The following is a 27,746-nucleotide window of genomic DNA, read 5'->3' as shown; positions in this document are numbered from 1 at the left end:
CCTTTTTGAGCGAGTGATAACCTCCCCACCTGAACTTGTGGTAGTTACATTGCTTGCAGTCAGTGTAATCAGTGCTATGGCCCCAGCCCCCTGCCCTGACAGTAAACCAGAATCAGTGTCCCCTACAGTATCCCTTGCAACATTCTCTGCGAGGCCACTATCAACGGACTGCGTCTCTATGAGTTCTTGCAACAGTGGGGATGACCGGGGAGATAACAGAGGAGGCGGGATGATAGAGGTAGCTCTTTCTGTGTTATGACTACCTCCCGACATAGCTAAACACGAAATAACCCAGTCATTGGGAGATTTAGTCACAGCTAAAGCGCCCATAGACAAACGTTTTTGAGCCCCAATAGAGTCCAGAGAAAGTCTTTTCTCCGTGAGCTGGATTTGGTGAACCAGTAGTGATTCCGCTCTAATTAAAAAGGCATCTAGAGTCCCCGTGACCCCACCAAAGAGCCCGTTGCCTTGCACTTGCTCATTCTCCGAGCAGAATGCGCTTTAACACAGGATACAAAAGACAGTATCTTTTATGTCCTTGTTTGGCCACTCTGGAGGCCGCTCAGCAGTCAAAGAGTTTATCTTACTGCCTGGATGTCAGGGGGGTGGCCCAGCTCTGCTTCGCCCGGGCTTGCCCGGGCTCGCTCCCGCGCAGCGGGAGCTAGAGGCAGCTTTTATGCGCCAGCTGGCACGATTATGATGTGGCCCCGGCCGCGGTTCCCCCTGGCTGTAGAGTTCTCTGGTGCAGGCAGGCAGTAAAAAAAAGCAGGTCAAACGCTCCGCGCGGCGGGAGCTGGAGTCAGGTTTTATGCGCCGGCTGCCGCGATCATGACGCAGCTCCGGCCGTGGTCCCCCTTTATTTATTTATTATTTATTTATTTTTTGCATTTGTAATGCGCACAGATACCCACAAAGGGTTTCCCGGCGCCAGGGCTCAGAGATCAAACACAAAAGGCAAACAGCTGTCAATGACCACAATTATTTATTAAACAGCCATGTCTTGACATTTTTCTTAAAACTGGCGAAATTGTCGTCTTTGCGAAGGGCTAAAGGGAGGGAGTTCCAAAGAACTGGTCCCATATAGGAGAAAGATTTCCCCCCCATTCGGGCCAGTTTAAATCTAGGGACCACGAAAGTTGCTCCACTAAGAGAACGGAGATTTCGTACAGGGACATGGGGCCTGACCAATTTTTGCAGGTATTTAGGGGCAGTTCCTGCCCTGATCTTAAACATATAGGTCAAGGCTTTAAACCTGATCCTATTCTCCACCTTCAGCCAATGAAGATCTCTGAGGTGCTTCGAGATCCTCGCTGTCCTTGGGATCTTACATAACAGCCTGGCTGCGGAGTTCTGGACCAGCTGTAGCCGTCTAATTACTGCCAAATTGGAACCCAGGTATAAGATGTTACCGTAGTCAAGCCTAGATGTAATTAGTGCATTGACTACGGTCTTCTGGGTATCCACGGGCAGCATCCAGATAATCTTCCGCAACCATTTGAGGATCGTGAAGCAGATCCCAGCCCATCCCCTGGGCAGTAGAGTCCTCTGGTGCAGGCAGGCAGGCGGGGTAAAAAAAAAAGCAGGTCAAACTCTCCCACGCAGCGGGAGCTGGAGGCAGCTCCTATGCGCCGGCTGGCGCAATTATGATGCGGCTCCGGCCGCAGTTCCCCCTGGGCTGTAGAGTCCTCTGGTGCAGGCAGGCAGGGTAAAAAAAAGCAGGTCAAACGCTCCAGCACAGCGGGAGCTGGAGGCAACTTTTATGCACCGGGCGCGATTATGGCGCGGCACTGGCCGCAGTTCCCCCTGGGATGTATAGTCCTTTGGTGCAGGCAGGCAGGGTAAAAAAAAGCAGGTCAAACGCTCCCCAGATATCCTATGGGGAGGAGAATTTAAGCTATAGTTGGGTGTTGTCTGCATACATGTGATATTGTACATTGGAAAATTTCAGAATTTCGGTTAGAGGCTCCATGAACAGGTTAAAGAGAGCAGGTGATACGGTGGACCCCTGGGGGACCCCTAAAGTGACAGGAGTCACTTTAGGTGGTAGTGGACAAGGATTGGTTAACCTTAATTCTTTGAGTTCTGATGTGTAGAAATGAGGCAAACTCATTTAGGACAACCCCTGATAATCCCATTCTGTGTTCAAGTAATTCAAGGAGGCTGTCATGTTTGAACGTGTCGAAGGCTAATGATAGGTTTGGAGGATTAGGAGGCAAGATTTGTTTTGATCTAGCATTTTAAGTGTGTCATCAACTATGTGGGAAGGACTGTTTCCGTGCTGTGACCTGGACAGAAACCAGATTGGAATTGGTCAATAAGGTGGAACTGATCAATGTGATTGCATAGCTGGGTATATACGCATTTCTCAAGGAACTTTTGCCAGAGAGGGAATGGTGTAGATGGGTCGGAAGTTATCGGGATTCGTATGATCTGCTGTGGGTTTTTTTACAATGAGGATACCGGCCCTGATTTTAGGCAGTCTGGTAAAGCCCTTTGGAGTAGTGAAGCATTCAGTATCTTAGACCAGAGAGGGAATAAAGAGGTTTTAATCAGATTGAAGATGTTAGCTGGTAGAGGGTCGCAGAAGTGGTTTGATGGTTTAAGTGCTGTTAAGATATTAAGAATGGCATTTTCATCAAAGGTTTTGAAAGTCTCCCACAACGCATTGTTTTTCAGGAAGAGTCCATGTAGGTCTGGGTGCTGAACAACCATATGCTGGCCTGGGCTATTCGGGGGTATCATCGGGAGGAACTCAATTGCTGTTTGGAGATCACTTTCAATCTTTTTAGACTTTTCAAGAAAGAAAGAGGTAAGTATGTTGCAGTTTGGCAGCGGAAGGGATCCCATTGTGTAGGGGTTGGGTTTTTGAGTAGATTGATGTTTGATAATTTCGAACAGCTTTCTTGGATGATTTTTTGATTTGTCTGAAGAAATTTGCTATGGAGTTTCTGATGTGATTATTGTAGGTGTTCCTCTGTGATCGCAGGTGCTTGAGGTGTTCTAGGGACGGCGAGGATCTCCACACTCGTTCGGCTAGTCTCAAATTGCATCTTTCTTCATAAAGGCTCCCATTGTACCATGGTTTGGAGTAGCAGCAAGGGTGTAACTGTATCAAGAATAGTCGTCATGGAGTTGTTTCAGTGGTTTCTAAGGTCATTGACACCAGACATGTCCACTGGAGGAGGCAAAACATTATTGCTGAGGGATGTCAAGTCATTATGGTCTAAGTCATGAGTGATCCTATTCCATTGTCTGGGTTTCTTAAGTTGTGGTTTATGTGTCCTCACTGATTCGGTGACGAGAAAGGTGATGCTGTGGTGATCTGTCCAGTCGCATGGGACGATAGACGCGAGTTACATGGAGTTTGCTTTAGCAATGATTAGGTCCAGGGCACCCAGGTTGTGCCTAGGGCTGTCACAGATTTGGTTCAGGTTAAGTTCCACTAGAAAGGATTTAAGGCTGTTAACTGAGTGGTCATTAGGATTGTTCCAATGAAGGTTGAAGTCTCAGAGGAAGAACTGAGAGCAGTGTTGTCCTACGTTGGTTACAATGATTTCTAAGATTTGTTCAATGAATGAGAGGCTGTCGTGTGGAGGGTGGTAGATCACATGCAGTGGACATAGTGGTTTGTTGTAACTCGCAATGTTTATGCAAAGGTATTCACAAGTGGATAACATGACGGTTTGCAACTGATTCACCGCGAGGTCACTGGTGTATGCAGGCAAGGCCTCCACCCAATCCATTCGGTCTGTCTGATCTTATATTGTCATAGCTAGGTGGGACTAATATGTCTAGGATTTGTGCAGAGGAGTCATTTAGCCATGTTTCTGTTAGGAGTAAGAGGTCAAGCTTATGGGCAAGGATGAGGTCAGCAATATCCCCTGCGTGTTTCATGGCCGATCTGCAATTTAGAAGCATGCATTTCAGGTGTGTTTTGGTGTCTACGGAGGTTGTCGGTACAATGGGGACTTGCTTATGGTTGGACTTCTTAACTTCTCTGGAGTTAGGCCTAGGCTCTCTGTGTGGGTTCGAGGCAATTGTTAGTATGGGAGTCAGGATGTCTGAGTTTTCGTGGTTTGCAGAATTATATTTGAGGAGAAGGGAGTGTATGTCATTGTCCGATAGCGAATCCTTAATCCTGACAGGCCTCGTGGGGGCGTTGCGGTAGGGTATAGATTACCATCTTGTGATAGGGCATGGTGAGATGGTTGCCAACCTGTTTTAAAGTGTGCCTGTTTGTGGAGCCTTGTGTGGGATGTGTTGGGTTGGGGATGTATGTGCCTATTACTTTCTGGAGTCCTTTTTGGCAATCCGTTATAGGCCTGCTCTGACATGATATTTATTAGTCGCTGTAGGTCAGACCTGGGTTGATGTGGTCTTGAAAAATGTTGTTGTCTACATTCTCTTGAGGCACGGGAGAATGTGACCGTGTTTTGGGTCAGGGGGCCATTCAGTATCATTCAGCTCACAGTATCTATTTGCCAATAATAATCAAGTCATATTTGTGGTCCAACAACAGGTTCTCGAACCACATAAGCTACAAGTATGTCCGTGCCTCCTGAGAGTAGCCGTATTTTCATGTCTCCTCTTACAAGGTGAGGGGTCGCATCGAAATACTCACAAATAATTGAGGATAATCATTTCCTAGTCTAACTTCAGTGTTTGAATATTTGGGAAAAGTTTATTCTCAGGTGTTCTTGCGATAGTCTCAGTAAGTAGGGATAGAAAAACTACAGGCATACATGCATTGTTCTACATGCTCAGTAAAGGTGGTTTGGCACTGAATGACAAATAATTTTGATATACAGAACACCTTCAGCTCTGTTTCTGTTCTCTGGGGCTGACATGGCTGTTCAGTGAGGGTGGAGGGTTCCTCTAACATGTAAGTTAAACCAAGATCATATGTAATTCTGTGAGATTCGGGTGGGGGTTGAAAATTTAATTTCCCAACTACCGGAGTGATGGACAGCATGTGGGGGGGGGAGAGACGACCATGGGGTACAGCGCCCATGAGTGGTTGGAAATCTGTGGGTGCAACGTCCTGTTTTTTATCAAACACATCGCTTTTCATCCACTAAATATGTTTGGACATCTATATCAAATGCATTGTCAATGTCAAAATTTGTTTCAGATTTTGTTGGAAGGCTAACCCAGGCCTTTGTGGAAAGGGTCAGACTGGCTGGCTGGTGGTGCTTCCTTAGTGAGAAAAGGGGCTAGCATTAATGACAAATAGTTTTGATATACAGAACACCTTCAGCTCTGTTTCTGTTCTCTGGGGCTGACATGGCTGTTCAGTGAGGGTGGAGGGTGGAGGGTTCCTCTAACATGTAAGTTAAACCAAGATCATATGTAATTCTGTGAGATTCGGGTGGGGGTTGAAAATTAAATTTCCCAACTACCGGAGTGATGGACAGCATGTGGGGGGGGGAGAGACGACCATGGGGTACAGCGCCCATGAGTGGTTGGAAATCTGTGGGTGCAACGTCCTGTTTTTTATCAAACACATCGCTTTTCATCCACTAAATATGTTTGGACATCTATATCAAATGCATTGTCAATGTCAAAATTTGTTTCAGATTTTGTTGGAAGGCTAACCCAGGCCTTTGTGGAAAGGGTCAGACTGGCTGGCTGGTGGTGCTTCCTTAGTGAGAAAAGGGGCTAGCATTAAAACATTTTTAGGCTGCTTTTAGCTCACAGTTTAGCTCTGCATTATAAAGCATCAAAATACTGGGAGGGTAGTTCTTTTATCCTGCTTTTTCATGTCTCATGCCCTCATCCAATTAAAAAAAACAGAAATGAGAGGCATTTATTTGTACACTGTGCTCCTCCATCCCATAATATGTACATTCCTGTGGGCATAATTCACAAAGCCAAATTTGTAGCCGAAAATGTAGGTCTGTCAGTTAGAGCCTAGCATTTCCTACTGCACAACAACTTGGTACAAGTATGCAGTAGTAAACCCCACGCAAGGAGTGTTGAGTTGGAGGATAAACCATGATCTGCTTTAATAGTTTGTGAATGCTCAGCAACTTTTGAGTTAAGGGGTATTTTCAAACTCCTCTCTGACTCTTTCTCACATTGGGGATTGTCAGTTATTTGCTCCAGCAAAGTGCTGAAAGTAAATTTGCTTCCACCATGAGAAGGAGAACAGAATTTCCCAGCATTTTGTGGGGAACAGGGAAAGGGGTTTCTCTATGTGGAATTTTTTTTCCCTCTGAAGAAAGAAAAAGTACAACTGCTAAGCGAACTTTCGCAATCAAAAAATGTACTGTAAGCACCAAAAATGTAACATGACTAAAATGTTGCATGACATTATTGGTAATATGCATGGAAGCCTGAGACTGATGAAGCTTTCTTCACCTACTACTATCCATGTTTGCGAATTCCCAAAAGTAGTACATTTGTTACCATTCAAGGACTACTTCTGTGGTTGTAGATTGACTACTTTTTTGTAAAATGTTGACTATATATCTTTAAGTTCCCATTCCAAAAAATTAACCAGTTAAAACCATTTCTCTTAGTGAGATGAGAACAATGAGGAAAACCAACACAGACATCATCGACCTGGCTCATGACCTCCAGACCTAACTACCAAGCCAAGAATGCATGTTTTTGGGGAGTGTCACACACCAAATGCACCCTGAAGCTACGCCTGAGTCCAATATGCAACGAGAAATCAACTGCAGCTCTGCACCCAATCTTGAATCACATAAAACCATGCCACCCCTTCGCGTAGATGTTAGAGCTCTTGATGGCTGTAACTATGACCATACCTTAACAATACACACTACCTAGAAAGCTCTGTGAATAAAGTGCTTAGACATTTGGAGTGCCACTACTGGCCAGTAGTTTGCCTACTACTATTGATTGTAGAAATAGCAATGGTTGTAAAATCCAAGGATTAATATCATGCTGTATCTGTGAATTTCTCCTATTTTTTTGTGAATTACGATTTCCACCAAGGAGAAGCTGAGAAAATGAGTTGTCTCTGCCTGTCTCCTGCTTAGAGAGCAATTAATTAAATTCTAAACATACCAATGGGTGTAAATAATCAAAATATTAAAACAGTCTTACTAAAGTAATCACTGTGTCTCTGTCACATGGGGTTCTCCACGTGAAAGGTAAACATAACACACATATTACATAAATCAGGAGATTGCTGTCTGATGAACACTGCAAAGAGCAGCTGCAAACCCTTCACACGTACAGACAAAATATGATTCAAAAGAAGCAAAAAGGTGTTTACTACACCTGAGGCAATATGTCTAAATAGACATTTCGTTCTGTCATTTTTATTGTAGACAACCAAATGGTAAATTATTCAACGTATTGATTGTCGCGACAATGAGGGCAGGGTGCTTGGTTACAAGTGTGAGGATGCCCCTGCATGAACAGGACACCCCTACAAACCCCAAAGTCGATTCTCCAGGCTTTTCAAGTGCAGTCAGCAATTTTGAGGTATATAGTGAACACCAGTCACATGCAATCAGCAACAAAAAGATGACCTGTCAACTTTTGCAATGGATTCTCAAATGTACACCAAAACTTTTTGGCATATTTTTAGTATATTTTGATCCGTTTGAAGTAGAAATTATTTTCTGTTACAATCTGCAGATTATGCAGCAGATTATGTATTACGTGACAACTGAAGGAAATCCATAATTATGTGGGAAACGCCTCAGGTGCAAAAACAGATAATTCTAGAGGCCCTTGTTGGAGGAAAATGAAAAAATATATTTTCAATAAAAAGTGAAGCTGAACCATAACAACAGAGTGGCAACTTCCACTATGCGAAATGTAAATAATGGAGAAATTGTGTTTTGCTCCCATCCCCATAAATGTGAGTACCCCAGACCAATTTACACTAAACTTTACATGGTCAAACAGGTGAAAACCACTTATTTTGTCATGTATCATTATGATATAAAACGGTACCAAAGCACTAATCAAGAAAAAAATGATCTTCCCTATGTAAAGTGGGATTGAACAAAACATGCAGAAAAAATATTTTCATCTTTTGGGTGGTGAAAGAGAAAGTGAAAGAGTAAGAGAGAGAAGGCACAAGTGAGGGGCGAAGCAGACATTCATACCACCAAATGAATATGTTGAAATAATTTTGAAAATTATTTTATTTCCCATGCTCTTAATTCCGAAAAAAATAATATTCACAAGACATTATTCATAATTTATAAGACAATTACACTGCATCCTTAGCCACAACAGCATTAAACATCCAGACATCAACATAACGTTTACCACAGCTAAGAAATACGGGTGTAGGGGTGATGGAAGGGTGTCGGGGTGCCAGGTGCATTTTATATTATGATTCTTTGTCGTCAACATGTATAACATAATAAGCAACAAATATGCCTGCAATTAAACTTCATATGCGTTTTGTTTGCGTATTAATAATTAATGATCATTTGAAAACATGTTTTAACCGACAAACCACATGTAAAAACATGTCTAACTTTATGTTGCAAGACAGTGATTTTTTTTTTGGTTCCTTTTATTTCTTTATATTTCTATTTTCAAACAAGCAACTCAGCATCCCGAGCTTGGCGTTCCTTTACAGATGCAGTGTCAGGAATTTTTACACAGGCGCCTACAGATATTGATTTTATTTTTACATTGTCATCTACATAGCATATTCCGGGGGGGGTACACGGGAAGAATAAAACTGCAGATAAATAAAAGGCGACCATACAGATCGAAGCATAAAATACAAATGTTTGTGAGGATCGTCTGGGGTATTACACAGCTGTAAAGGTCCTGGAATTGTTGTTGTCTGCTGTTTGTGTGGTCCAGGGAGGGTTGATACTGCATGGTCTGAAAGGGCAGAGGTAGGAACCTTCTAGCTGCTGGACTAAGAAAGGAGAAACAGTATTCCTTCCACTGAAAAACATCAACAATCGTGCATTTTCAAACAGTTTATTCAGCTGTTGAGCACAATCATCCGGCACAACGTAATATGTACACATCACCTTGTTAAAGTGGTTGACCCTTGTCTTTTCCTTGTTCCTATCTTGCAAACTTAGACCCCCCCCCACCCTATTCTCCCTTCTGGATTCTTATTTTGCAACTGGCTTTTCAGTGGTAAACATTATCCACACACGGGTATGTAGGCTGCTTCCATGTGACCTAAAATGGCCGACATCCAGTCTTTATTTACAAATGGGTGAGCACAGGCAAGGAGGCGTGTGCGTACATCAAAACACTATCCTGTCCATTGATGCCACAACATCATCCCCATATCCATGGCCACCAGCAATAGCTTCCAAGCATCCTGGACACTCACAGTCGACCGAGTGGGCAGGGGAGGCTCCTGTGCAAGTTCAAGTAAACACATACAACCCGCATAATCCAGAGACAGTATTACAGCTCCTCCTCTGGTGAGGTCTGTACCGTCTCCTGCTCTATCCCCCTGGCCCAACATCTGAGTAGGGTCTGCAGGCACCCCGTCGCGGGGCAGGTGGGTCAGCTGTTGTACTGGCAGGCATTGAGACCGGAGCCTGGGCTTTGCAGGCCGCTGTAGCCGAAGGTTGAGTGCTGCTTGGACTTGAGCCTAAGGCTAGCTAGGCTGGAGTTGCACGTGTCCCTGTACACCGTGTAGGGCGAACCCGTGGGCCCATAGGGGCAGGCAGAGGAGGACATGGCTGAGTTCAGAGACGAGCTGCTGATGTTGTTGAGGTTGTTAATGTTATTTAGGCTGGAGTTGGCCATGCCTGGCACAGCGGAGTGGCCCATGCCGGAGGGCATGCTCATGGACGAGATGCTGCTGGGGGAAGAGAACATGGACTGTGATGAGAGCGGGCTCATGGAGTTGAAGAAGGTGAAGCCTTTGGTGGACAAGGGTGCTGGCGTCAAACTCTTTGTGGCCCAGTTGTTGTATGGATAGCCTGCATACATGTCGTCGTAGGGTTGCATGAGGCCACTAAACTGTGGGACATAGCCATTCTTGCACAGGTCCATCTGCTGGTTGCGCTCCCTCTTTCTCCACTTGGCTCTGCGGTTTTTGAACCAGACCTATGGAGTGAAGTACAGGAAACCATGAGGAAGGGATTTAGGGAGCAGACACTAGAGATGCATTGCTCAAGCAGGTCACATTTACTCCTGTGAACATCAGGGAACCATAGCATTCACTGCTCATAAACCTGAGAACAACAAGCTACCACATATGCATCTCCAATCACCAGAAAATCCCTTGCAACTACAACAGGTACCACTCTGCTTACCAAAGGATCCACAAACAACCAGAGCTTGCATCAACATTGCCAACATGCATTGCTGGGCACACCAGAGACCCAAGAACAACCAGCCTGCACACAAGTAAATGTCAGTTTACCACATACTGCACCACTTTGCTTTGCCACTAGAGAACCACAACAGTCATCCCTCTTTGCGCCAGGGTACCAGCAGCCTCGACATGCATGCGTGCCAAAGAAGTCAAACTACAAACTTGAAAGCAGAAAGATAAGAGGACAAACTGTAAAATAAAAATAAACTGTCTCCGGGTTTTAAAAGAGCCTGATAGCCTAATAAGAACGATGCATACTTTAAAAATCAGTTAAAAATAACACACATACATATACGCAAAATCAAACCCGGCATAAAATGTTTCCCATTGACAACAACATTAACATACAAATCATTGTACGCCTATTAAACCAGTGATGCTGCTCTCCATGTCTACTTTGCTGTGTATTTTGGCTTGAGAACATCTTTTAATAAGCATTAGTTATAACGATTAATAAGGAGACAGTGATAAAAATAAATGTATTTAAAAATATCTGTTTGATGTTATAGAATTTGCATATATCTATCTAAATCCAAAAATGTCATAAAATCCTTACTATCTGAGAGTATTTTGCCATATCTGGGGATCAACTAAACATTGAAAAACTGGTGTTGTACAATTACTTTTTGAAAGGGATTATAATGTGGTTATGTGGTATTTGCGAAGTTGTTTTGCCAACTTTTGACTTTTTGAGCAACCTTGTCCAGTTTACCCCGTCAGTAAGTTGAAAAAGTAAGCAGATAGTGCAAATAGTGTATTAAATATCCTGTAAAAATTAGGATTTGTAGGGGAAAACATGCACAATCTATTTTTGTTGGAAACTTCTCATCCAAAAAAGGGATCTGTGGGGAAAAAACACACTACCACAAAAACATTTTTGCGGGAAATACCACCCACAGGTAAAGTTTCTGACCTTTGCTGGCAACAAATATAATTTCCATCAAGAAAATTCAGAAGGGTTGGGGTGATCATAAAAATATAGTAATTTGCTATTTATTTTGGTATCTCTGTTCATGAAATCATTAGATACAGGACAGATTATATATTCCTGCTCTCAGAAGAAGTTGGTGTTAGTTTGAAGGCATATATGTTGACCATTTCCAGCTGGCCCGGCTATGACTATGTTTTGGTATGTCCTTTACTTTCCTGTTCCCCCACACCCTATTTATAATTTACCTCAGGAAAGTCTCACATTTCATCATCCAGTGATCACTGTATGTTTTTCCTATAGGTGCCCGGCCGCTAAGGTAGGCTTCACCATTTTTGTATATCAAGGTACTTGTACAGAACAGTAACTATATGTAGAGGGATTTGCCAGAACAAACCAAATCTTGGAGTGGGACACGGAAAATGAAGATCAACCAAAGGGAAATTCCCCGCCTCCAAACCGAGCTCTACACATAGAGTCTACAATGTAATGTAACCACAAGGAAGAGCTTAGTAATTGGAAATATCTCAATCTTTTTTATTTCATATTTTTCTTAGCTTGCATAATCAACATGTAAAAACATTTTTTTAATCATTCAAATTTATGAAAAACTCCTACCGACCCCGTCATCCAGAATAAATACCACAATAACCATTCAAGCTCCACACATACCACTCTTACCATAACAATACACTCAGACAGCAACAATATAAAGCATCTCATACATTAAGCCATTAACAAGACACCCTCGTCATCATTGCTGAATCCGGCCAGGAGAAATAATTGTCATGATATTATTTATTAGTATCAATGTGCCACAGAAATAAATTCATAATTCACTAAGGCAACTCTTTGTATTACTCAATATACGCTGTGCTTCCTATACATTCAGAGTGAACATAATATATATTTTAATCCTTTTTCAGTGTCAAGATGACTGTAGTGCTGGGCCCGACATGCGTTTCGGTGAAACGTGATCAGCTGGCCACCCACCTTCTTCAGGGCACAAACTGATGACTCAAAGAAGTAAAAGTGGTTGGGGAAGCAGGACGGCATGATGGCAGATACACAATAATTATCTGCAGTTCAGAGATCGAGCTGTATTGCTAAGAGGATCGAAATCCTAAATTTCTCCAGAGTCTGGGCCCACGAGAGGCTCGCCTCAGTCGCCACAGATATCCAGGGAGTGGCACAGTAAACGCCTGTTCTCCTGTTTCTTTGTGAAGGTAACAAAAGAAGATTCAAACATATCGAACCCATATCACACAGCTCATAGGTTCCACGGGGTTGGGTTATAGGTTTAAGAGTTGAAACATAAGTTGCAGCTGACCTTCAGATTGAGAGTTGGTGGCTGAGAAATCAGCTCAACGAACGTGCCCGCTGCAGAGCTATCAGCAGTACATCCTGCCCTCCTCCTTCCCCAACCGCTTTTACTTCTTTGAGTCAGAACATCAAAACTGCTCTGGATGTTTCACTGAATGACAATCAATTATTGTGAAAGAGTATTTTATATACAGTGGGCCTACCACCACTCTGTGCAGCTGAGCTATATAAAACTGTTAAATACATAAAAATATTCTGCCCAGTATCATTGCTCCCTGGAGTGCCTTCAATTTCTCAGGGTGAGATAAGAGAGCCACTACTGAGATAGGGAAATCGAAGGCCCCACAAATAGAAGCATGGTCAATTTTCCTCCTACTCAGTCAAGCACATTTAAGGGTTCACAAAACTGAGAACTACTTTAGAAATCAACTTTGGTAAATGGGAATTTGCAAGGCTGGTCTCCCAGCCATAGCTGTAGAGATATTCTATATGGAAAATGAAACATTTTGAAATGAGATGACTATGGGTAGCTATATTTACAATGGTAAGAAATATGTGTATTGCACAATAGTAGAATAGGTGAATTTGCATTGACGTAATATTATCTATTGATGTGGAAACCTACTGTGGGCGAAACACCTTTAATGGGTGGGGGCTGTCCATGTTGTTTGAGTAAAAGGGAACAGACCTTTTTTTTTGCAATATTTTCAAGTGTTCAAGATGGGGGCATATCTGTGTGGTGAGATGATTATTCTCCTAAGTACACATCTATGTTAGGACAGGGGTCAACTTCTCAGTGTCACATGTCATTCAGGGTGACAAATCCAGATAACTTAGGTGGAATGTGCTGTGAATCTGCTCATGAGGCTGAACTTCCTTTTGAGGATAAAAGGTGCTTCAGACCAGCTAGTTTGGCACTGCCTCTTTGTTATATCTATCAGTGTTTTATTCATTTGACCGTCCTTCATAAACCTGGCCTTAAATTGGATGTTCTTTACTGTTGCTGTAGTGAAGAGGAATAGATGCAAATATCTATATATATATATATATATAATAAAAAGCTGTTACAACAAAACAGCACATTTTTCCACTGCCTGTGTCAGTTATTGAAAAGCTGCCCAGATATAGAGATAAAAGAATGTTTACACACACATGAAGATGGTGGGGGGGGGGCTTTACACCTGAAATCGCTGTAATCTAGGGGTGAGAAAAACACACCAAGATGTTAAAACTGCCCTAACACACAGAAATCTGTGTCATGCTTCATCATAGGGCTGCTAAGACCCCTCCGTGCAGACCAACGCTGGCGGTGGAGCAATAGGGGAGGGGAAGACAATACAACACATAGAGAGAAACAGTTTGGGATCACAAGTGCAATTTAAAACTGACCACAGGAATTCCAAATGTAACTTTTGTAGGAAGGTGGATATCTGACTATGGTTACCCCCAAACTTTTTGCCTGGTGTTTAGCTGGTTTTTGACATAGTTGGCCTGGGATCCTGCTATGCAGGGCCCCAGGCTAATTGCTCTCTCCTTAAAATGGACTCCATGTACCTTAGGTACATACACAATTGGAACTGGTTCACCTTATTGGCCCCTGTAACAGTGTACCCAGGTACCCAGGGCATAGGTGCTTCCAAGGCCTACCAGGGGCTGCAGCATGTATTGTGCCACCCCTGGCCTGGCCTCCATATTTGACACAACTGGCTGATCACTCAGCTGGGGTAAGTCGGTGTAACCACCCCTTACTTAGGTGTAGTAAGCCTATACCTAACCTAAAATGGACACATATGTTCCTATCAGCCACTCCTATGGAAGGCCTCATCAATCCTGGAGGCAGAGTGCTGGGAAATATGTGAGATGGTGCTCTGGCATGAGCTGAGCCTGTCTGCAGCTTTTGGAACCATGTCCTTTAGCTGTTTCATGATATTGCCATACCATATACTCTTAAGTGCATTACGAACCTCGCGGTTAAATGCTATCTTAGGTTTGGCTTTATCAAAACATGTCGAGTAAGGTGTCATACGAATTGGAATACTACCCCCTCGCCAGTTCTGGCGACAGGGGTAGCATTCCACCCTTCTAGAGGGACACGACATGTACCTAGCCTGAACCCCGGTTAAAGTTAAACAGAGCCTTAGCATCACAAAATGGATGCTGCCACCACAGACACAAGTCTGACCTCCTGCTGCTGGGAGTCCTTCCAGCGAGGGCAGCTTGGACAAAGGGTTTCCTGCCTGAGGAGGTGCTAGCACCACTCCAGACAGGATTTTGTGTATTGGGTAGGACAGAGCTGAAAAGAATCAGACATGCCTGGGGCACACAAGGTGTCCCTGTGCATAGGCCAGTTCAAACCGGTGCTGGGGCTTTCCAGCCCCAGTCCTGGCGTGAAACTGGACAAAGGAAAGGGGGTGTAACCACCCCCCTTCCTGGTTCCACCCAGAGGAGGGACCTAGTAGGTGATCCGGCCCCCCAGATTCGAATAAGAGTGGGAGCTGTGTCCTGAGACTTCAGATCATCCTGAATCAACTTGAAATACAGAAGAAGACTGGACTTCGACATTCTGCTGCACAGAAGATGGAAGAGAATCTCCCTTGTGGCCAAGGAGTGACCACCCTGTGAACACAGGCACCAACCAGCAACTCGACGTCTGCTTTGCCGCCGCCTCCCGCCGGAGCCCGAGCCCAGAGCCTGACAAGACCCAAACTCCCAGACTTCTCACAGCCAGATCCACAGTCCCTGCAAAGAAGGGACCCGTGGAGGCACCGAGAGACGTGGGACCAGACATCTTGGAAGACCCCTGAAACGCTGACTGCGCAGCATCAGAGGCACCCTCGACGCTGTGCTTTGGGGTTTGAGAAGCCCCAACCTCGAGCAGCCCTTGCACCGAAGATCAGCCCCCCAGCATCTCCACGATCTGCGTGGGGCCCTTTTGCATCGTGCCACTCGACGCACCTAACCGTCCACTTGCCACGCGGCTAGTGGCCATCTTGGCGACGAAACCTACAACTTTCACTGCGGGTCTGGTTGCTCTAGACTTGCCCTTGCTCCTGTAAAAAGGAGCCCCTGCTCTGACCTTGCTGGTCCGAGTAACAAGCCTTTCTTGATTCCTGCGTGGCTTGCAGTAGCCAAGGCCTGTTTGCTTCTATAAAGTCGCCGACACCGCCAACAGCGAGAAGCCTGCGTGGGACAGCTCGTGACCGACTCCTGGACGTCTTCAACCCCTCGTGTCCACGTGGCTGCAGAGAGAAGCTACACCTCGACGCCTGTTTGCACCCGACATCGCCTGGTTCCACTCTGGTTCCACGGTAGTCACTGGCTAGTGACTTTGAATATTGTCCCCTCTGCTTTCAGGTCTTCACCTCTTCAGATCCACCCTTGGATCCACCGGAACTCTTCACATCGAGCCGCCTGCAGCATCTTCAGCTCCAAGCACCATCGACCTGCGTGACGAAACCCGACACTACTTCGACCCTATGCACCCGCTTCCTGTGGGTGAGGTAACTCAGCTCCGCCGGTGTTCCCACTATGGTACACACCTCTAGTGTCTGTGTCTCAAGTTTCAGCTTTCTAGGTCACTCGGAAGGTTCCTTCCTAACTAACTTTGTACTTTTTACGCACCATTGACATTGCATTGGTAAAGCGTGCACTTTCCGCACTGCTCCCGAGTCCCGCGGGCCTTTCCCGACTTCTTCACTGCTAGTCCCGAACAGCTCCAGCGATTCCCCAGGCCCCAGGCCTCTTCCCTTTCCCCATAGTGGTTCTTATACCACTATTTTAGTATATGGTTTAGGTGGCCCCTAGGGCTCATCCATAATTGTGCAACTTTTGTGTATTTAAACTGTGTTTTGTTTTAACGCATTTGCTTCTGTGCTCATAAAGAGTATCAGGGATATTTGTAGTAATAAATCCATATATATTTTCAATATATATCTGTGTGGTGTCCTTTCATTTGGTATTCAAGGGATTGTGTATGGTAAAACAGCTTGCTTCACATGCCTTTACAGAGTTTAGCCTAAGACTGCTTAGTCCATGCTACCCCTAGGATAGCTTGTCTATAAGGTTGACTTTACAACCTGCACCATAAGGGTTGCTTGGCATGGTACAAGGTGATCACTAGAACTAGTGAGCATCATATACCAGGCCAACTTCTCACAACTTTAATATTGGATTCCCTGACCAGAGTAAAAGGTCATTAACAGACCAGTGGATGGTGGTATGGTAGGCTATAATGTACCCCCTACTCCTCCACTCTGCAAAACACCAACATATTTCAGCCAGCTACCATAAATACCCTGGCTTTCATCGGGACTTACAAGAGAAAGATCCCATAGGTACTACCCCTACCTCCTTATTCCTAGGGTACAGTGTAGGCAGTTGCGGCCCGTGGAGGGAGTTCTGTGGGGCGGAAAGGCAGGGGGAGGGGCAGGGTGGAGGGTAGTAAACACCGGAATATGGCTGATTGCAGGTAGTAAACAATGAAATGGATAAAACTAATTTCGTTGCGTGCCCTGCATTTCAAAATGCGATGCAGCGCGTGCGACGAAATTCGTTTTATTCATTTAATTGTTTACTTACCCGCAATCATCCATATTCCAGTGTTTACTACCCCCTACCCTGCCCCTCCTCGCCCCGCCTTTCCGCCCCACAGAACTCCCTCTACGGGCCGCAACTGAGTGTAAGCACACTTCTGAGTGAATGCTCAGAGGAAATATGGAAGAGCAACTTGCTCTCTGAGGGAAACCGAGTTTATTAAAATCAAAGCTTGAACTGGCAGGGGATCGAGGACAGCTCCCTATAGTCACACTTTCGTCAAGGTGAGCTGTCGGACAATTTGTCTCTCCCAGTGCTGTGCAGATATAAAAGAATGTTTGCCAAAAGTATTTTTCCAGAGGTTGTGGCGAATCCTAGTCTCCCACAAACTCTTCCTGTCATTCCTCTTCTAAAACATGTACATCTTTGGCTTTTCAATCGCTAGGCTTCATATACTTTCACATCAGCCCAGGCTCTTCTTGTCACTTCCTTCTGTGGGTTAGTGCCTAGATGCCTTCTGGGCCTTAGTGTGCTTTATACATTTCTTTACAGGAGTGAAAGGTGTGTATGTTCTGCCCCTAAATTATCACATTTGTAAAGAAAGATCATAGGTTATGCTCCTTCAATTGTTTCGCACACCAAAGTTTGATGTTGAGTATGACTTTGTCATTAGAGGTCAGTCTTTTGGGATGTTTGGGTGAGTGAGCGGGAGGACTGGACATGTTTTGACCCTCAAATTATCACATTTGTAAGGAAAGAGGCACTTCTGACTTTTTGGATTGATTAATGCACCAGAGTTGGACGTTGAGTGTGCCTTTGTCAGTTGAGGTCAACATTTCGGGATATTTGATATTGGTAGAGAAGGAGTGTTCATGTTTTGCACCAAAATTATCAAATTTTTAAGGAAAGAACCCGCTTTACACTTTCTATTGGTTCACACTATTGATGGATATTCAGTGTGTCTCGGTCATCAGAGGACAATCGTGTGGGGTATTAACAAGGGGGTGGTGTTGTGGCCCATGAGTTCCTGAAATGTTGGCATATACAAGGCGAGAGCTGCCTTACACCCTTTTGATTAGTCCATGCACCAAAGCTAGATGTTGAATGTGCCTTTATCATTAGAGATAAATCTCCTAGGATATTTGAGGGTGATACATGTTCAATCCTTGACATTGTCACATCTTTAAGGAAAGAGGCACTTTACACTGCCCCACAGTTGAATGTTGAGTATGTCTATGTAGTTTTAGGTCATTGCTTTGAGGTATTTGACAGGGGCGGAGGGTGTGTTTGCATCGTTTGCCCACCCATTCTATCACATTTGTAAGGAAAGAACACACTTTAGGCTCTTTCATTTGGTTTGCGCATTGGAGTTGGATGCTGGGCTGTTGTGTTTGAGAATGTCAAAGTGGGAGAGGTTTGATCATTTGGGAAAAGAAACCAGTAGAAAGGATTGTCAAACTTTGTTCAGGCCGCCTCACCATTAGGTCCTATATATTTGGCTGGATCCCACATAAGAACTTCTTTTCACCCATGTAAATTGTTCAATATTGTAAGCAAGCTCAATCTTTGTAGAAGGTCCGAAGGGCCTTTCCTACAATAAATGTGATAAAGATATTCAATACAGCCCTTCAGTGCTTCACAACTAAACTCTGTCAGGAAGTACATTGCACGTGTCACCTTTTCTTCTCACGTTAATTTTCTTTATTATTAAGGACCGGATATCATTTAATACCCCTACAGCAATCTAGGTTAAAGGGAAGAATGTAAAAGTTTTTATGCAACCGGAAAGTGTGTTCTTGTGCCATTGAACAACGCTTTTCTATTATTCAAAGACATTTGACCTGATTTGACGTTTATGTTTGCACTGATCTTAAAGCACTAATAATAAACTACTTACTTGGCAATCACATATTTAAAATATTTCTGAAGCAATCAGATGTGGCAGAATACCACAAGGTGTCCCCAGAATGGGCCGAGACTTCATTATTGTGGGCCCCGGTGGCTCAAGGGATGACTGGGGGCAAAATGTTGGATCAGAGGTTGCTCTTCTTGTGTTTGTTGGGGGCGACGGGCGGGCTCATGGCTGGCAGTGACGCTTCTGGTCACCTTGACATCTTACTGATAATCAGCCACAGAATTATCTCAAAGGGGGCGTTTGGGGCTTTAATGTTCTTACAAGGTGTTAGGGGGATGCAGCTGCAGCTGTTCCTGGCCTTCCATCTAGATGGTTGCTCCATTTGTGTGGCGGAGATGCGGTCTGCACCAGAGGACCAGGTTATGGGCCAGTGGCCCAGCCAACCCTCCAATAGGTGAAGAGGACTGCCCTGCAGGTACTCTGAGGGGATTGGCTTTGGCATAGTAAACCAGGTTCACATCTGAGCGGCCTTTGCTTCCAATGTTGAGGGTCTTTTCCAGAAATCTAAAGTGAGGTGGGCTTTCTTAATGTAATGGGAGATGGGCCTCTCGTTGGGTTGGAAATTACAGGGAGAATCTGAGGAGGAGTAAGCCCGTGGCTCACAAAAACAGCAATATTCATGGCGAGAGATGGTTGGTTAGGCATGTCCTTGTCTAGCATAAGCTGCATTGAGATCAAAAATAATGTTGAGATTTTAATGGTGTGTAGTCCAAAAATGCTTTGTCCTTGTTTTGGTTGTGTGTTTATGCAACGTTCTTCATTAAATAGGATCTTAGTAGTTTTTCTCAACCCTGAGAATTCTCTTAGTCTTTTCTAAGTGTGTGTGTTTTGGCCAATCGTGGGCCTCGCTGGGCTCCCTCCATGGGTAGTAATGTATTCACATTAATTTTTTATTTATTATAATTTTTGCTTACGGAAAATAGAGCATTTGTTTATTAAGGTCGAGACTGATTTTAAACAGAAGCGTTATTCTGGTGAGAAACACTTAGGCAGTAATGTGCCATTAAATAATTAAATGATAGGCAGCAGATTTACACAGGTGATATGTGATATGATTTGTGTTACAAAGGTCAGGTCGATGCATTGAGTAGTTTTGTTTATAAATGTTACTTTCCTGATATTTTTAAAGCAAGGGACAGGGTGAGTGGTGATTTGGCAAAAACACACAATTATGGGACCAGCGTCTAAGCGGATATTAGAATTCATATTTCCGGTGTCAGTAAGGCGGCCACCATGCCACGTGTTCCAGAGGCTAATTAGAATTTCGATCTGTATCGGTGCGTTAAATTCTGTGCATTGCTGGCGTCAAGCAGTTTATTCCGAAAGTTATGTAGTAATCGTTGGAGACTTTTTAGATATCGTATTTGTGCGTTGGTTTGGGAATCAAAGCGGAATTGCTTACCGACGGAGGGTCTTACAATCACGGACAAGGTGGATTAAAGGCGGTGCTGGAATGGAGGACGCAGACCCACCGTGATGTGACTTACTTTGTGCAGTGTGCGTCAGAAGTAGATTAACATGTCTTAAATATCGGGTTGATTTGTAACACTCTTTCCAGTTCTGACTTAAGATTCGAATCGATGTTCTTTAATGTGCGCGTGTGTGTGTGTGGGGGGGGGGGGGGAGCTTAGTATGAACTTTGTTTTAATACAATTTGTAATGTTTTTTTTTTTTTAAATGAATGACATTCTTTGATACCCTTTTGGGCCTCCTTGAAAAGTGCCGGGGGTCGTCGTTTGTCTTCTGTTTTTGTCTATTTTCCTTTCCTCCGCTTTATTCACAGGAGATTGTTTGTCACACGTGGATGCGTCATATATGTAATATACGCGTTTCCTTTTATTTAATATAATTTCTTGTGAGTGGCCGTCGAAAAGGATTAGGCAGTGTAGGGCTGTGGAAACGAATCCCCATTATTGTTCTCCGCATGCATTTTGTTCCTTGTAATTGTCTGTTTATGTGCCCTGTGTGCGTCGTCGAGTAATATTCGTACCATTTGCTGGCACATAATCGAATAAAATGAATCTAAATTATATATATGTTTTTCTTAAAGTATTATACAGATATATGTTTGTGGGTGTGTTGGAAACAATCTGTCTGTGGGTGGAGAAAGCAACGGCATTTGCTATTTATTGATAAACCACTTCGATATGAGATGATATTTTGTCGTGATTCGTGTTTATTGTCACTCTAGTGAGTTGAATAAAGCTGCCGTGTCTGCTGTGCGTGAACGGACATGGGGCACAGAGCGGACCTGATACAGAATAGGCGGACAGATCAGTTCATTGGTCAAACATGGTGCGTATAAGTGAGGGAGGGCGGTGTACCTGGGGGTACATCAACGCGTGCAAACTACTGCAGCAGCGACTGCAGCGAGGGGGGAAATGAACGGCTAAAACACGAACCCGTGCGGATAGATACGGGCTCACAAACACGCACAGGCAGGGCCGGCTTTTGGCATGGGCGAGCTGGGCGCAGGCCCAGGGCGCGAGTCTTCAGAGGCGCACAGAGCTGTCTGCTTTACAATTGTGCAAGCAGCAGGGTCCAGAGGCTCAAGTGCTTCAACGTGAAGTGCTTTTATTCACTTGTTAATGTGGCACGAGTGCTTTTGTAACACTCCATCTGCCCTGTTCCTTGTCACACACCATCACCGCCACCAACAGAAACCTTCGTCCCAGTGTGAAGGACCTGACCTGGGAGTGATCTGGTGGGTTGGGGGTGTGGGGGGTGAGGGGAGATGTCTGTGTGCGTTCGGAGGCCAGGCACTGCTGTCAGTGGCTGAGCTGTGGATACAGAGGGCTCCCTACGCTCCGTTGTATTCGTCAGCAGCGAGGAGGCCAGCTCTCTGTGCCCGGGGCCCTCTCCGCGCACAAGCGGCAGCGGTGCCAGGGCAGAGCTGGGAGCCGGGGTTTGCGGTGACTATTGCACCAAGAAGCCTCATCAGTTATGGGGGCAAAGCTCTCTCCGGCCAGGGCGCTAGCAAAGGCCGGATGTGCAAACAGACACATGCACACACTCGCAGGGACACACACTCCTCAGCACTTACTGTGTGTGTATGAGGATGCCACTTTCAGGCAAGAAAAGGCACTGGCTAGTGCGTCACCATAGATTGGGAGTATCTCGGGCTGTGCCCCACATTTGCGATTGGACTGACGGCACCGGGTCCGATGGATATTTCGGAGCCGCCTGTCTTGTCATGGGCCGTTTGTACACGTCCATCCGTTGAATAAACTGCAGACAAAGCAGTGGTATCTAAGAGGGCTGGCTGTGGCCCACAGAGCGCCGTGAAATCTAAGGGGTCTGGCTGTGGCGCGCACAGAGCTGTGATATCTAGGGAACCTGGGTGCCGCGCACAAAGTCAAAGGGATCTCAGGGGCCATGGTGTGCACCGTGCGGTGGTATCTTTGGGGTCTGGCTGTGGCCCACAGAGCGCCGTAAAATCTAAGGGGGCTGGCTGTGGCGCGCACAGGGCTCTGGTATCTAAGGGTCATGGGGGCCGCGCACAGAGCCAAGGGATCTCAGGGGCCTTGGCCATGGTGTGCACAGTGCGGTGGTACCTATGGGGTCTGGCTGTGGTCCACAGAGGGCCTTTAAATCTAAGGCGCCTGGCTATGACTCGCACAGGGTAGTTATATCTAATGGGCGGGCTGTGTCGCACAGGGGGCCGTGAAATCTAAGAGGCCTGGCTGTGGCGTGCACAGGGCTGTGGTATCTGTTGGGTTTGGGTTTGCCTGTAGCGCGTACAGGGCTGTGGTATCTGTTGGGTTTGGCTGCGCCGCGCACAGGGCAGTGATATCTGTTGGGTTTGACTTTGGCGAACACAGGGCTGTGGTATCTGTTGGGTTTGCTGTGGCACGCACAGGGCTGTGGTATCTGTTGGGTTTGGCTGTGGCGAGCACAGGGCTGTGGTATCTGTTGGGTTTGGCTGTGGCGTGCACAGGGCTGTGGTATCTGTTGGGTTAGGCTGCGGTGCGCACAGGGCTGTGGTATCTGTTGGGTTTGGCTGCAGCATGCACAGGGCTGTGGTATCTGTTGGGTTTGACTTTGGCGTGCACAGGGCTGTGGTATCTGTTGGGTTAGGCTGCGGTGCGCACAGGGCTGTGGTATCTGTTGGGTTTGGCTGCAGCGTGCACAGGGCTGTGGTATCTGTTGGGTTTGACTTTGGCATGCACAGGGCTGTGGTATCTGTTGGGTTAGGCTGCGGTGCGCACAGGGCTGTGGTATCTGTTGGGTTTGGCTGCAGCGTGCACAGGGCTGTGGTATCTGTTGGGTTTGACTTTGGCGAACACAGGGCTGTGGTATCTGTTGAGTTTGCTGTGGCGCACACAGGGCTGTGGTATCTGTTGGGTTTGGCTGTGGCGAGCACAGGGCTGTGGTATCTGTTGAGTTTGCTGTGGCGCACACAGGGCTGTGGTATCTGTTGGGTTTGGCTGTGGCGAGCACAGGGCTGTGGTATCTGTTGGGTTTGGCTGTGGTGAGCACAGGGCTGTGGTATCTGTTGAGTTTGCTGTGGCGCACACAGGGCTGTGGTATCTGTTGGGTTTGGCTGTGGCGAGCACAGGGCTGTGGTATCTGTTGGGTTTGGCTGTGGCGCACAGGGCTGTGGTATCTGTCGGCTTTGGCTTTAGCGCACAGGGCTGTGGTATCTGTTGAGTTTGCTGTGGCGCACACAGGGCTGTGGTATCTGTTGGGTTTGGCTGTGGCGAGCACAGGGCTGTGGTATCTGTTGGGTTTGGCTGTGGCGAGCACAGGGCTGTGGTATCTGTTGAGTTTGCTGTGGCGCACACAGGGCTGTGGTATCTGTTGGGTTTGGCTGTGGCGCACACAGGGCTGTGGTATCTGTTGGGTTTGGCTGTGGCGCGCACAGGGCTGTGGTATCTGTTGGGTTTGACTTTGGCGCGCACAGGGCTGTGGTATCTGTTGGGTTTGGCTGCGCCGCGCACAGGGCAGTGGCTCCAGTGCGGGGTGTTCAGTGAGACCGAGTAAGGCCCTTCCCCCTCACACTCCTGTCTTGCCTCCTCCCAGCTCAGGGGCCGGCGTGTGTTTGTAACCCGGTGTGGGCTGTGATTGTGTTCAGTTTATAGGTCTGGGCGGGGCGAGGACTTGCGGACAGGATCGCTTTTATTAGTGGAAGGGCCGGATCCTGAGCGTGTTCATTAGCTTCATCATCAAACATTTACTTCCCTGCCCCGGGCGCCCCTACCCTCTGCCCACACACACGCGGATACTCGATCCCTGCAGTTACTTCGGGAGCCCTGACCACGGGAACCTCAGCCACCAAAGAGCACATTCAGGTTCAACTCGTTGTGCTTTCCCCTCACGGTCTGCCCAGCATTCGCCGCCCCTGCCCTTCTTCACCCTCTGCCTCCCTTCTTGCCTTCATGGTACCCCCCGCCCCCCAACCCCTTGGCATTGGATGAAGCTTCATTCAGTGCCAAGGGGTTAGAAGTGTGTTATTGCGATGTCCGGAGTCTGTATTCATAGTAAGAAGCGCCGAGGTGCATTTTAAGCTACCAATGAAACCAGCTACTATTGTACCACAAATCTTCCACACAAAAAAGTCTGTAAATAATTACAATGTCAATATTTCCATGGCCAACACACATACCGATAAGAGCAGGCGCGTTCACGTTCACGTACACGATAACACATGCACAAATTCTCTCTCTCTCTGCAGTCATTTACCTGCACATGTATATACATGTACTTTATGACAACAACTATTCATATTACATATGTAAATGTTATTAGAAATGTTAGAAACGGTACTCGTAAATGTACTGCAGTGCTGATACAGCATATAGCTATATTCCATCTATTCGAAATTATAAATATGTAATTTATAATGCAATATATTCACAAAGATTTCCCATTATTCTTATCTGTTGGTGCAGCGTAAGGTCGACGGGTTGGCAGATTCAAGATTAATATGCATGTGACCTCTCGCTGAACAATGGGCGCCGAACTTCTACACGGCCATTTTGTGGTTGTTGCATTGGAGGTCGGACACTGCGCGGTTGGGAGTAGCGGCAGAGTGTCTACGTCTGCCTGTCTCTGCCTGGACGCATGTCTGTCTCTATAGCTGTCTCCCTGCGCCTGCCTGTGTGTGTCTGTCTGTAAAGACAGAAAAAACAGTTCACAAGCTTGGTAGAGCAATGCTAGGTGCAGAAAGATATGTTTTATTGTATGTCAGCATAAATGTTTCCAGTTTAAAAAGTATGAGAAGATCTCACGAAAAGGCCTTCGCCCTCTGGAGAAAGGGTATGAATCGACCTTAGAGAATGTATATCTATTTCACAGGAGCCTCCTGACCTCCAGGCGTGCCCAAGCAGACAGTCCTCAGAAGACTGTGGAGGGCACAGAGTGAGAGTGTTTAGGGACAGGTACAGTCCATGGCCTACACACTGCCCCCTAGTGGCCGGGGGCGCTGCTGCATTGACAGGCAGATATTAACTGTCCCCCGTCCTCAGGCGCTCTCGGGGCCTGCCCGGTTGCAGGAAACCTCACAATAACCGCAGGAGGGTCGAGAATGAACCCAGGCAAACAGACACCAGAAAACAGACCCCGGCTCCTCCTCGATCCTATGGCTTCCGTGCTGCGCCTCTACTGACCCGTGCTGCCTGTGGCTAGCTCTGCTTCCATGCGTCATGTCATCTGCCCTCGTCTCACCTCAAGGGCACCTTGTGGGTACATTTTAAACACACCCAACCAAGTCCCTTCGCCAGGCAGCAGCCCTCAGATCACGGGTGCCACTGTTCACGTGCACACGCCGGCATCTTGGGTCGGGCTCACTGGTTGTGCTCACAATGTGCCCTCGGACAAAAAGGACTCTCAAGAATTCTGTGTACGTGCCCTGGGACGGACAGGACTCTCCGTACATGTGCCGCCAGACACACGGGGGAGTCTGTGCGTGCGCCAGCAGACAAGCAGTGCGCCCGTAGAGACACTGCTTCTGAGCATATACAGTTAGGCACGGAGGGGGTCTGTACATGCACCCCAAGACATGCAGGGGCTCTGTACACGTACCATCAGACGCCCGCGCCATACGTGTGCCCTCAGACACAAAAGACGCCGGGAACCCTTGGACACACCTCTCTTAATGTGTGCCCACGGAAACGTGCTCCAGCACCCGGGGCAGGGGTATTAAGCAGCGCCCTATAAATGTTACACTGCAATACACGTGCCCTGAGGCACACGGGCGCCTCGGTACATGCGCCTCGCAGCACGGTGGCACAGGTTGTGTATCCTCTCCCAGTACACTTGGTGTTCAGTACAGGCCAACCCGTAGATGATTGCATTTTAAAACCCCACTGCCCCTCCCCGTCGCCCCTTAGCCGTGGACACATTTTAGACCGGAACACGCCACCCTCGGCTCAGAGGCACGGAACTTTACCAGACTCACAATAACCTCCAGTGATAACCAGAAATGTGGGAGGCGCACGTCTGCTTTTTGTACTCACGGGACCAATCCGAGGTACATTCACGAGATATATTTTGAGGCTGGATCTACTAATTTTCATGTTTCCTTTTTCCCGTTTATGATGCGGCCTGACATACCTAACCCAACCACTCTCACTGGGGACAAAGTTCATAAAACTCAACAATTCCACAGTCCTTGGCTTTGTGTCGCTCTTGTGACCATACCTGATGGGAGAGACCACGAGGAGGCCCGCCCGTCTCTGTCAGAGCTTCGTCCGTCTGTCTGTCTCTCCCCTTCCCCCTCGCCCTCTTTCCTGCGGTCTCTCACCCGCCCCGTCTCGCGTTCTGTCCCTTGTCTCGTTATATTCGGGTTCAGTCAGTCCCCCCCTCTCCCTCAGACTCCCTCTTGTTTGTCGTCGCTGTAATGTCTAGCTCGACAGACACCGTCACTCATATCAGTGGCGTCGGAAGGGTGGCGTGTGCCTGGGAAGCAACGGAATGTGATCTCTGTTTCCGTTTTGTTACTGAAATACATCCAGAATTGGGGTGCAGTAGGCATGAACCCCCTCGGCCGTGGTGCCACTGCACCTGCCGCACCCCTGAATGAGGCGCCTCTACGCGGACGGGCCTCTCCTGGCACGGGGGTGTCCATCGATGATTGAGCCTATAATGCGGTCAGACTTGTGTAGCGCCCACGTGTCTATCAGCCTTTTCACGGGGCTTTATCGGTTCCCAGTCACGTGACTGCGACTATTCTACAGAGGTTGCATCGCTCGGGACACCACATTCAGGGGATACTCGAAGTGACGGTGAGTGTAGCGGAGTCTGTATCTGGCCGCTTATCTTCGAAGCACAGGTCAAGCCTCGTCTTATCGCCCGCGTTATTGTGCGCTCTGCAAGAGGCCTCACACCTCGGCAATAAAGATAAAGGTGTTTACACAACCGGAGCACGGGCATTCGGCTATGTCTACTCCTTTGTCTCTGGCTGTGTAAGAACGTGCTCATATTCTGGGCAATGTGTATGTGCGAGTATGCATATGTATACACACACACACATATATATATGTGTGTATATAAATATATATATATACACACACACATATATGTATGTACATTTACAGGCACCCTTATTCGTTAATACAGACATGTATATGTGTTTAAATATAAATGTGCGTGTAAATATACATGTTTTTGTGTATTTGTGTACATATACGTGCAACTTAGCCCGTGCATATATATGTATTTTGTGTGCGTTCGTTCCAATTCACTATTTGTTGCTGTTGTTTTAATTTTTTATTTCACCATTTCTCGAATTCTAACAAAAGTCGAATTTG

The 27,746-nt window shown here is 46.4% G+C and overlaps 1 protein-coding gene across 1 annotated transcript in view; it reads right to left on the bottom strand.

The window, feature by feature from the left end:
- Positions 1–8,113: 8,113 nt before the first annotated feature.
- Positions 8,114–27,746, bottom strand: part of PITX1 (paired like homeodomain 1) — a 33,302-nt gene continuing 13,669 nt past the window's right edge. The window contains exon 3 of the mRNA XM_078650693.1: positions 8,114–10,026. Within this exon, the coding sequence (XP_078506819.1) occupies positions 9,478–10,026 (549 nt within the window). The 3' untranslated portion in view covers positions 8,114–9,477. The remainder of the gene's footprint in view (positions 10,027–27,746) is intronic.

The sequence above is a fragment of the Lissotriton helveticus genome, chromosome 7 (assembly GCF_964261635.1).
Source record: "Lissotriton helveticus chromosome 7, aLisHel1.1, whole genome shotgun sequence".
NCBI classification, from domain to species: Eukaryota; Metazoa; Chordata; class Amphibia; order Caudata; family Salamandridae; genus Lissotriton; species Lissotriton helveticus.
Note: the sequence above shows the minus strand (reverse complement) of the source record. Positions and strands in the feature narration are given on the sequence as shown.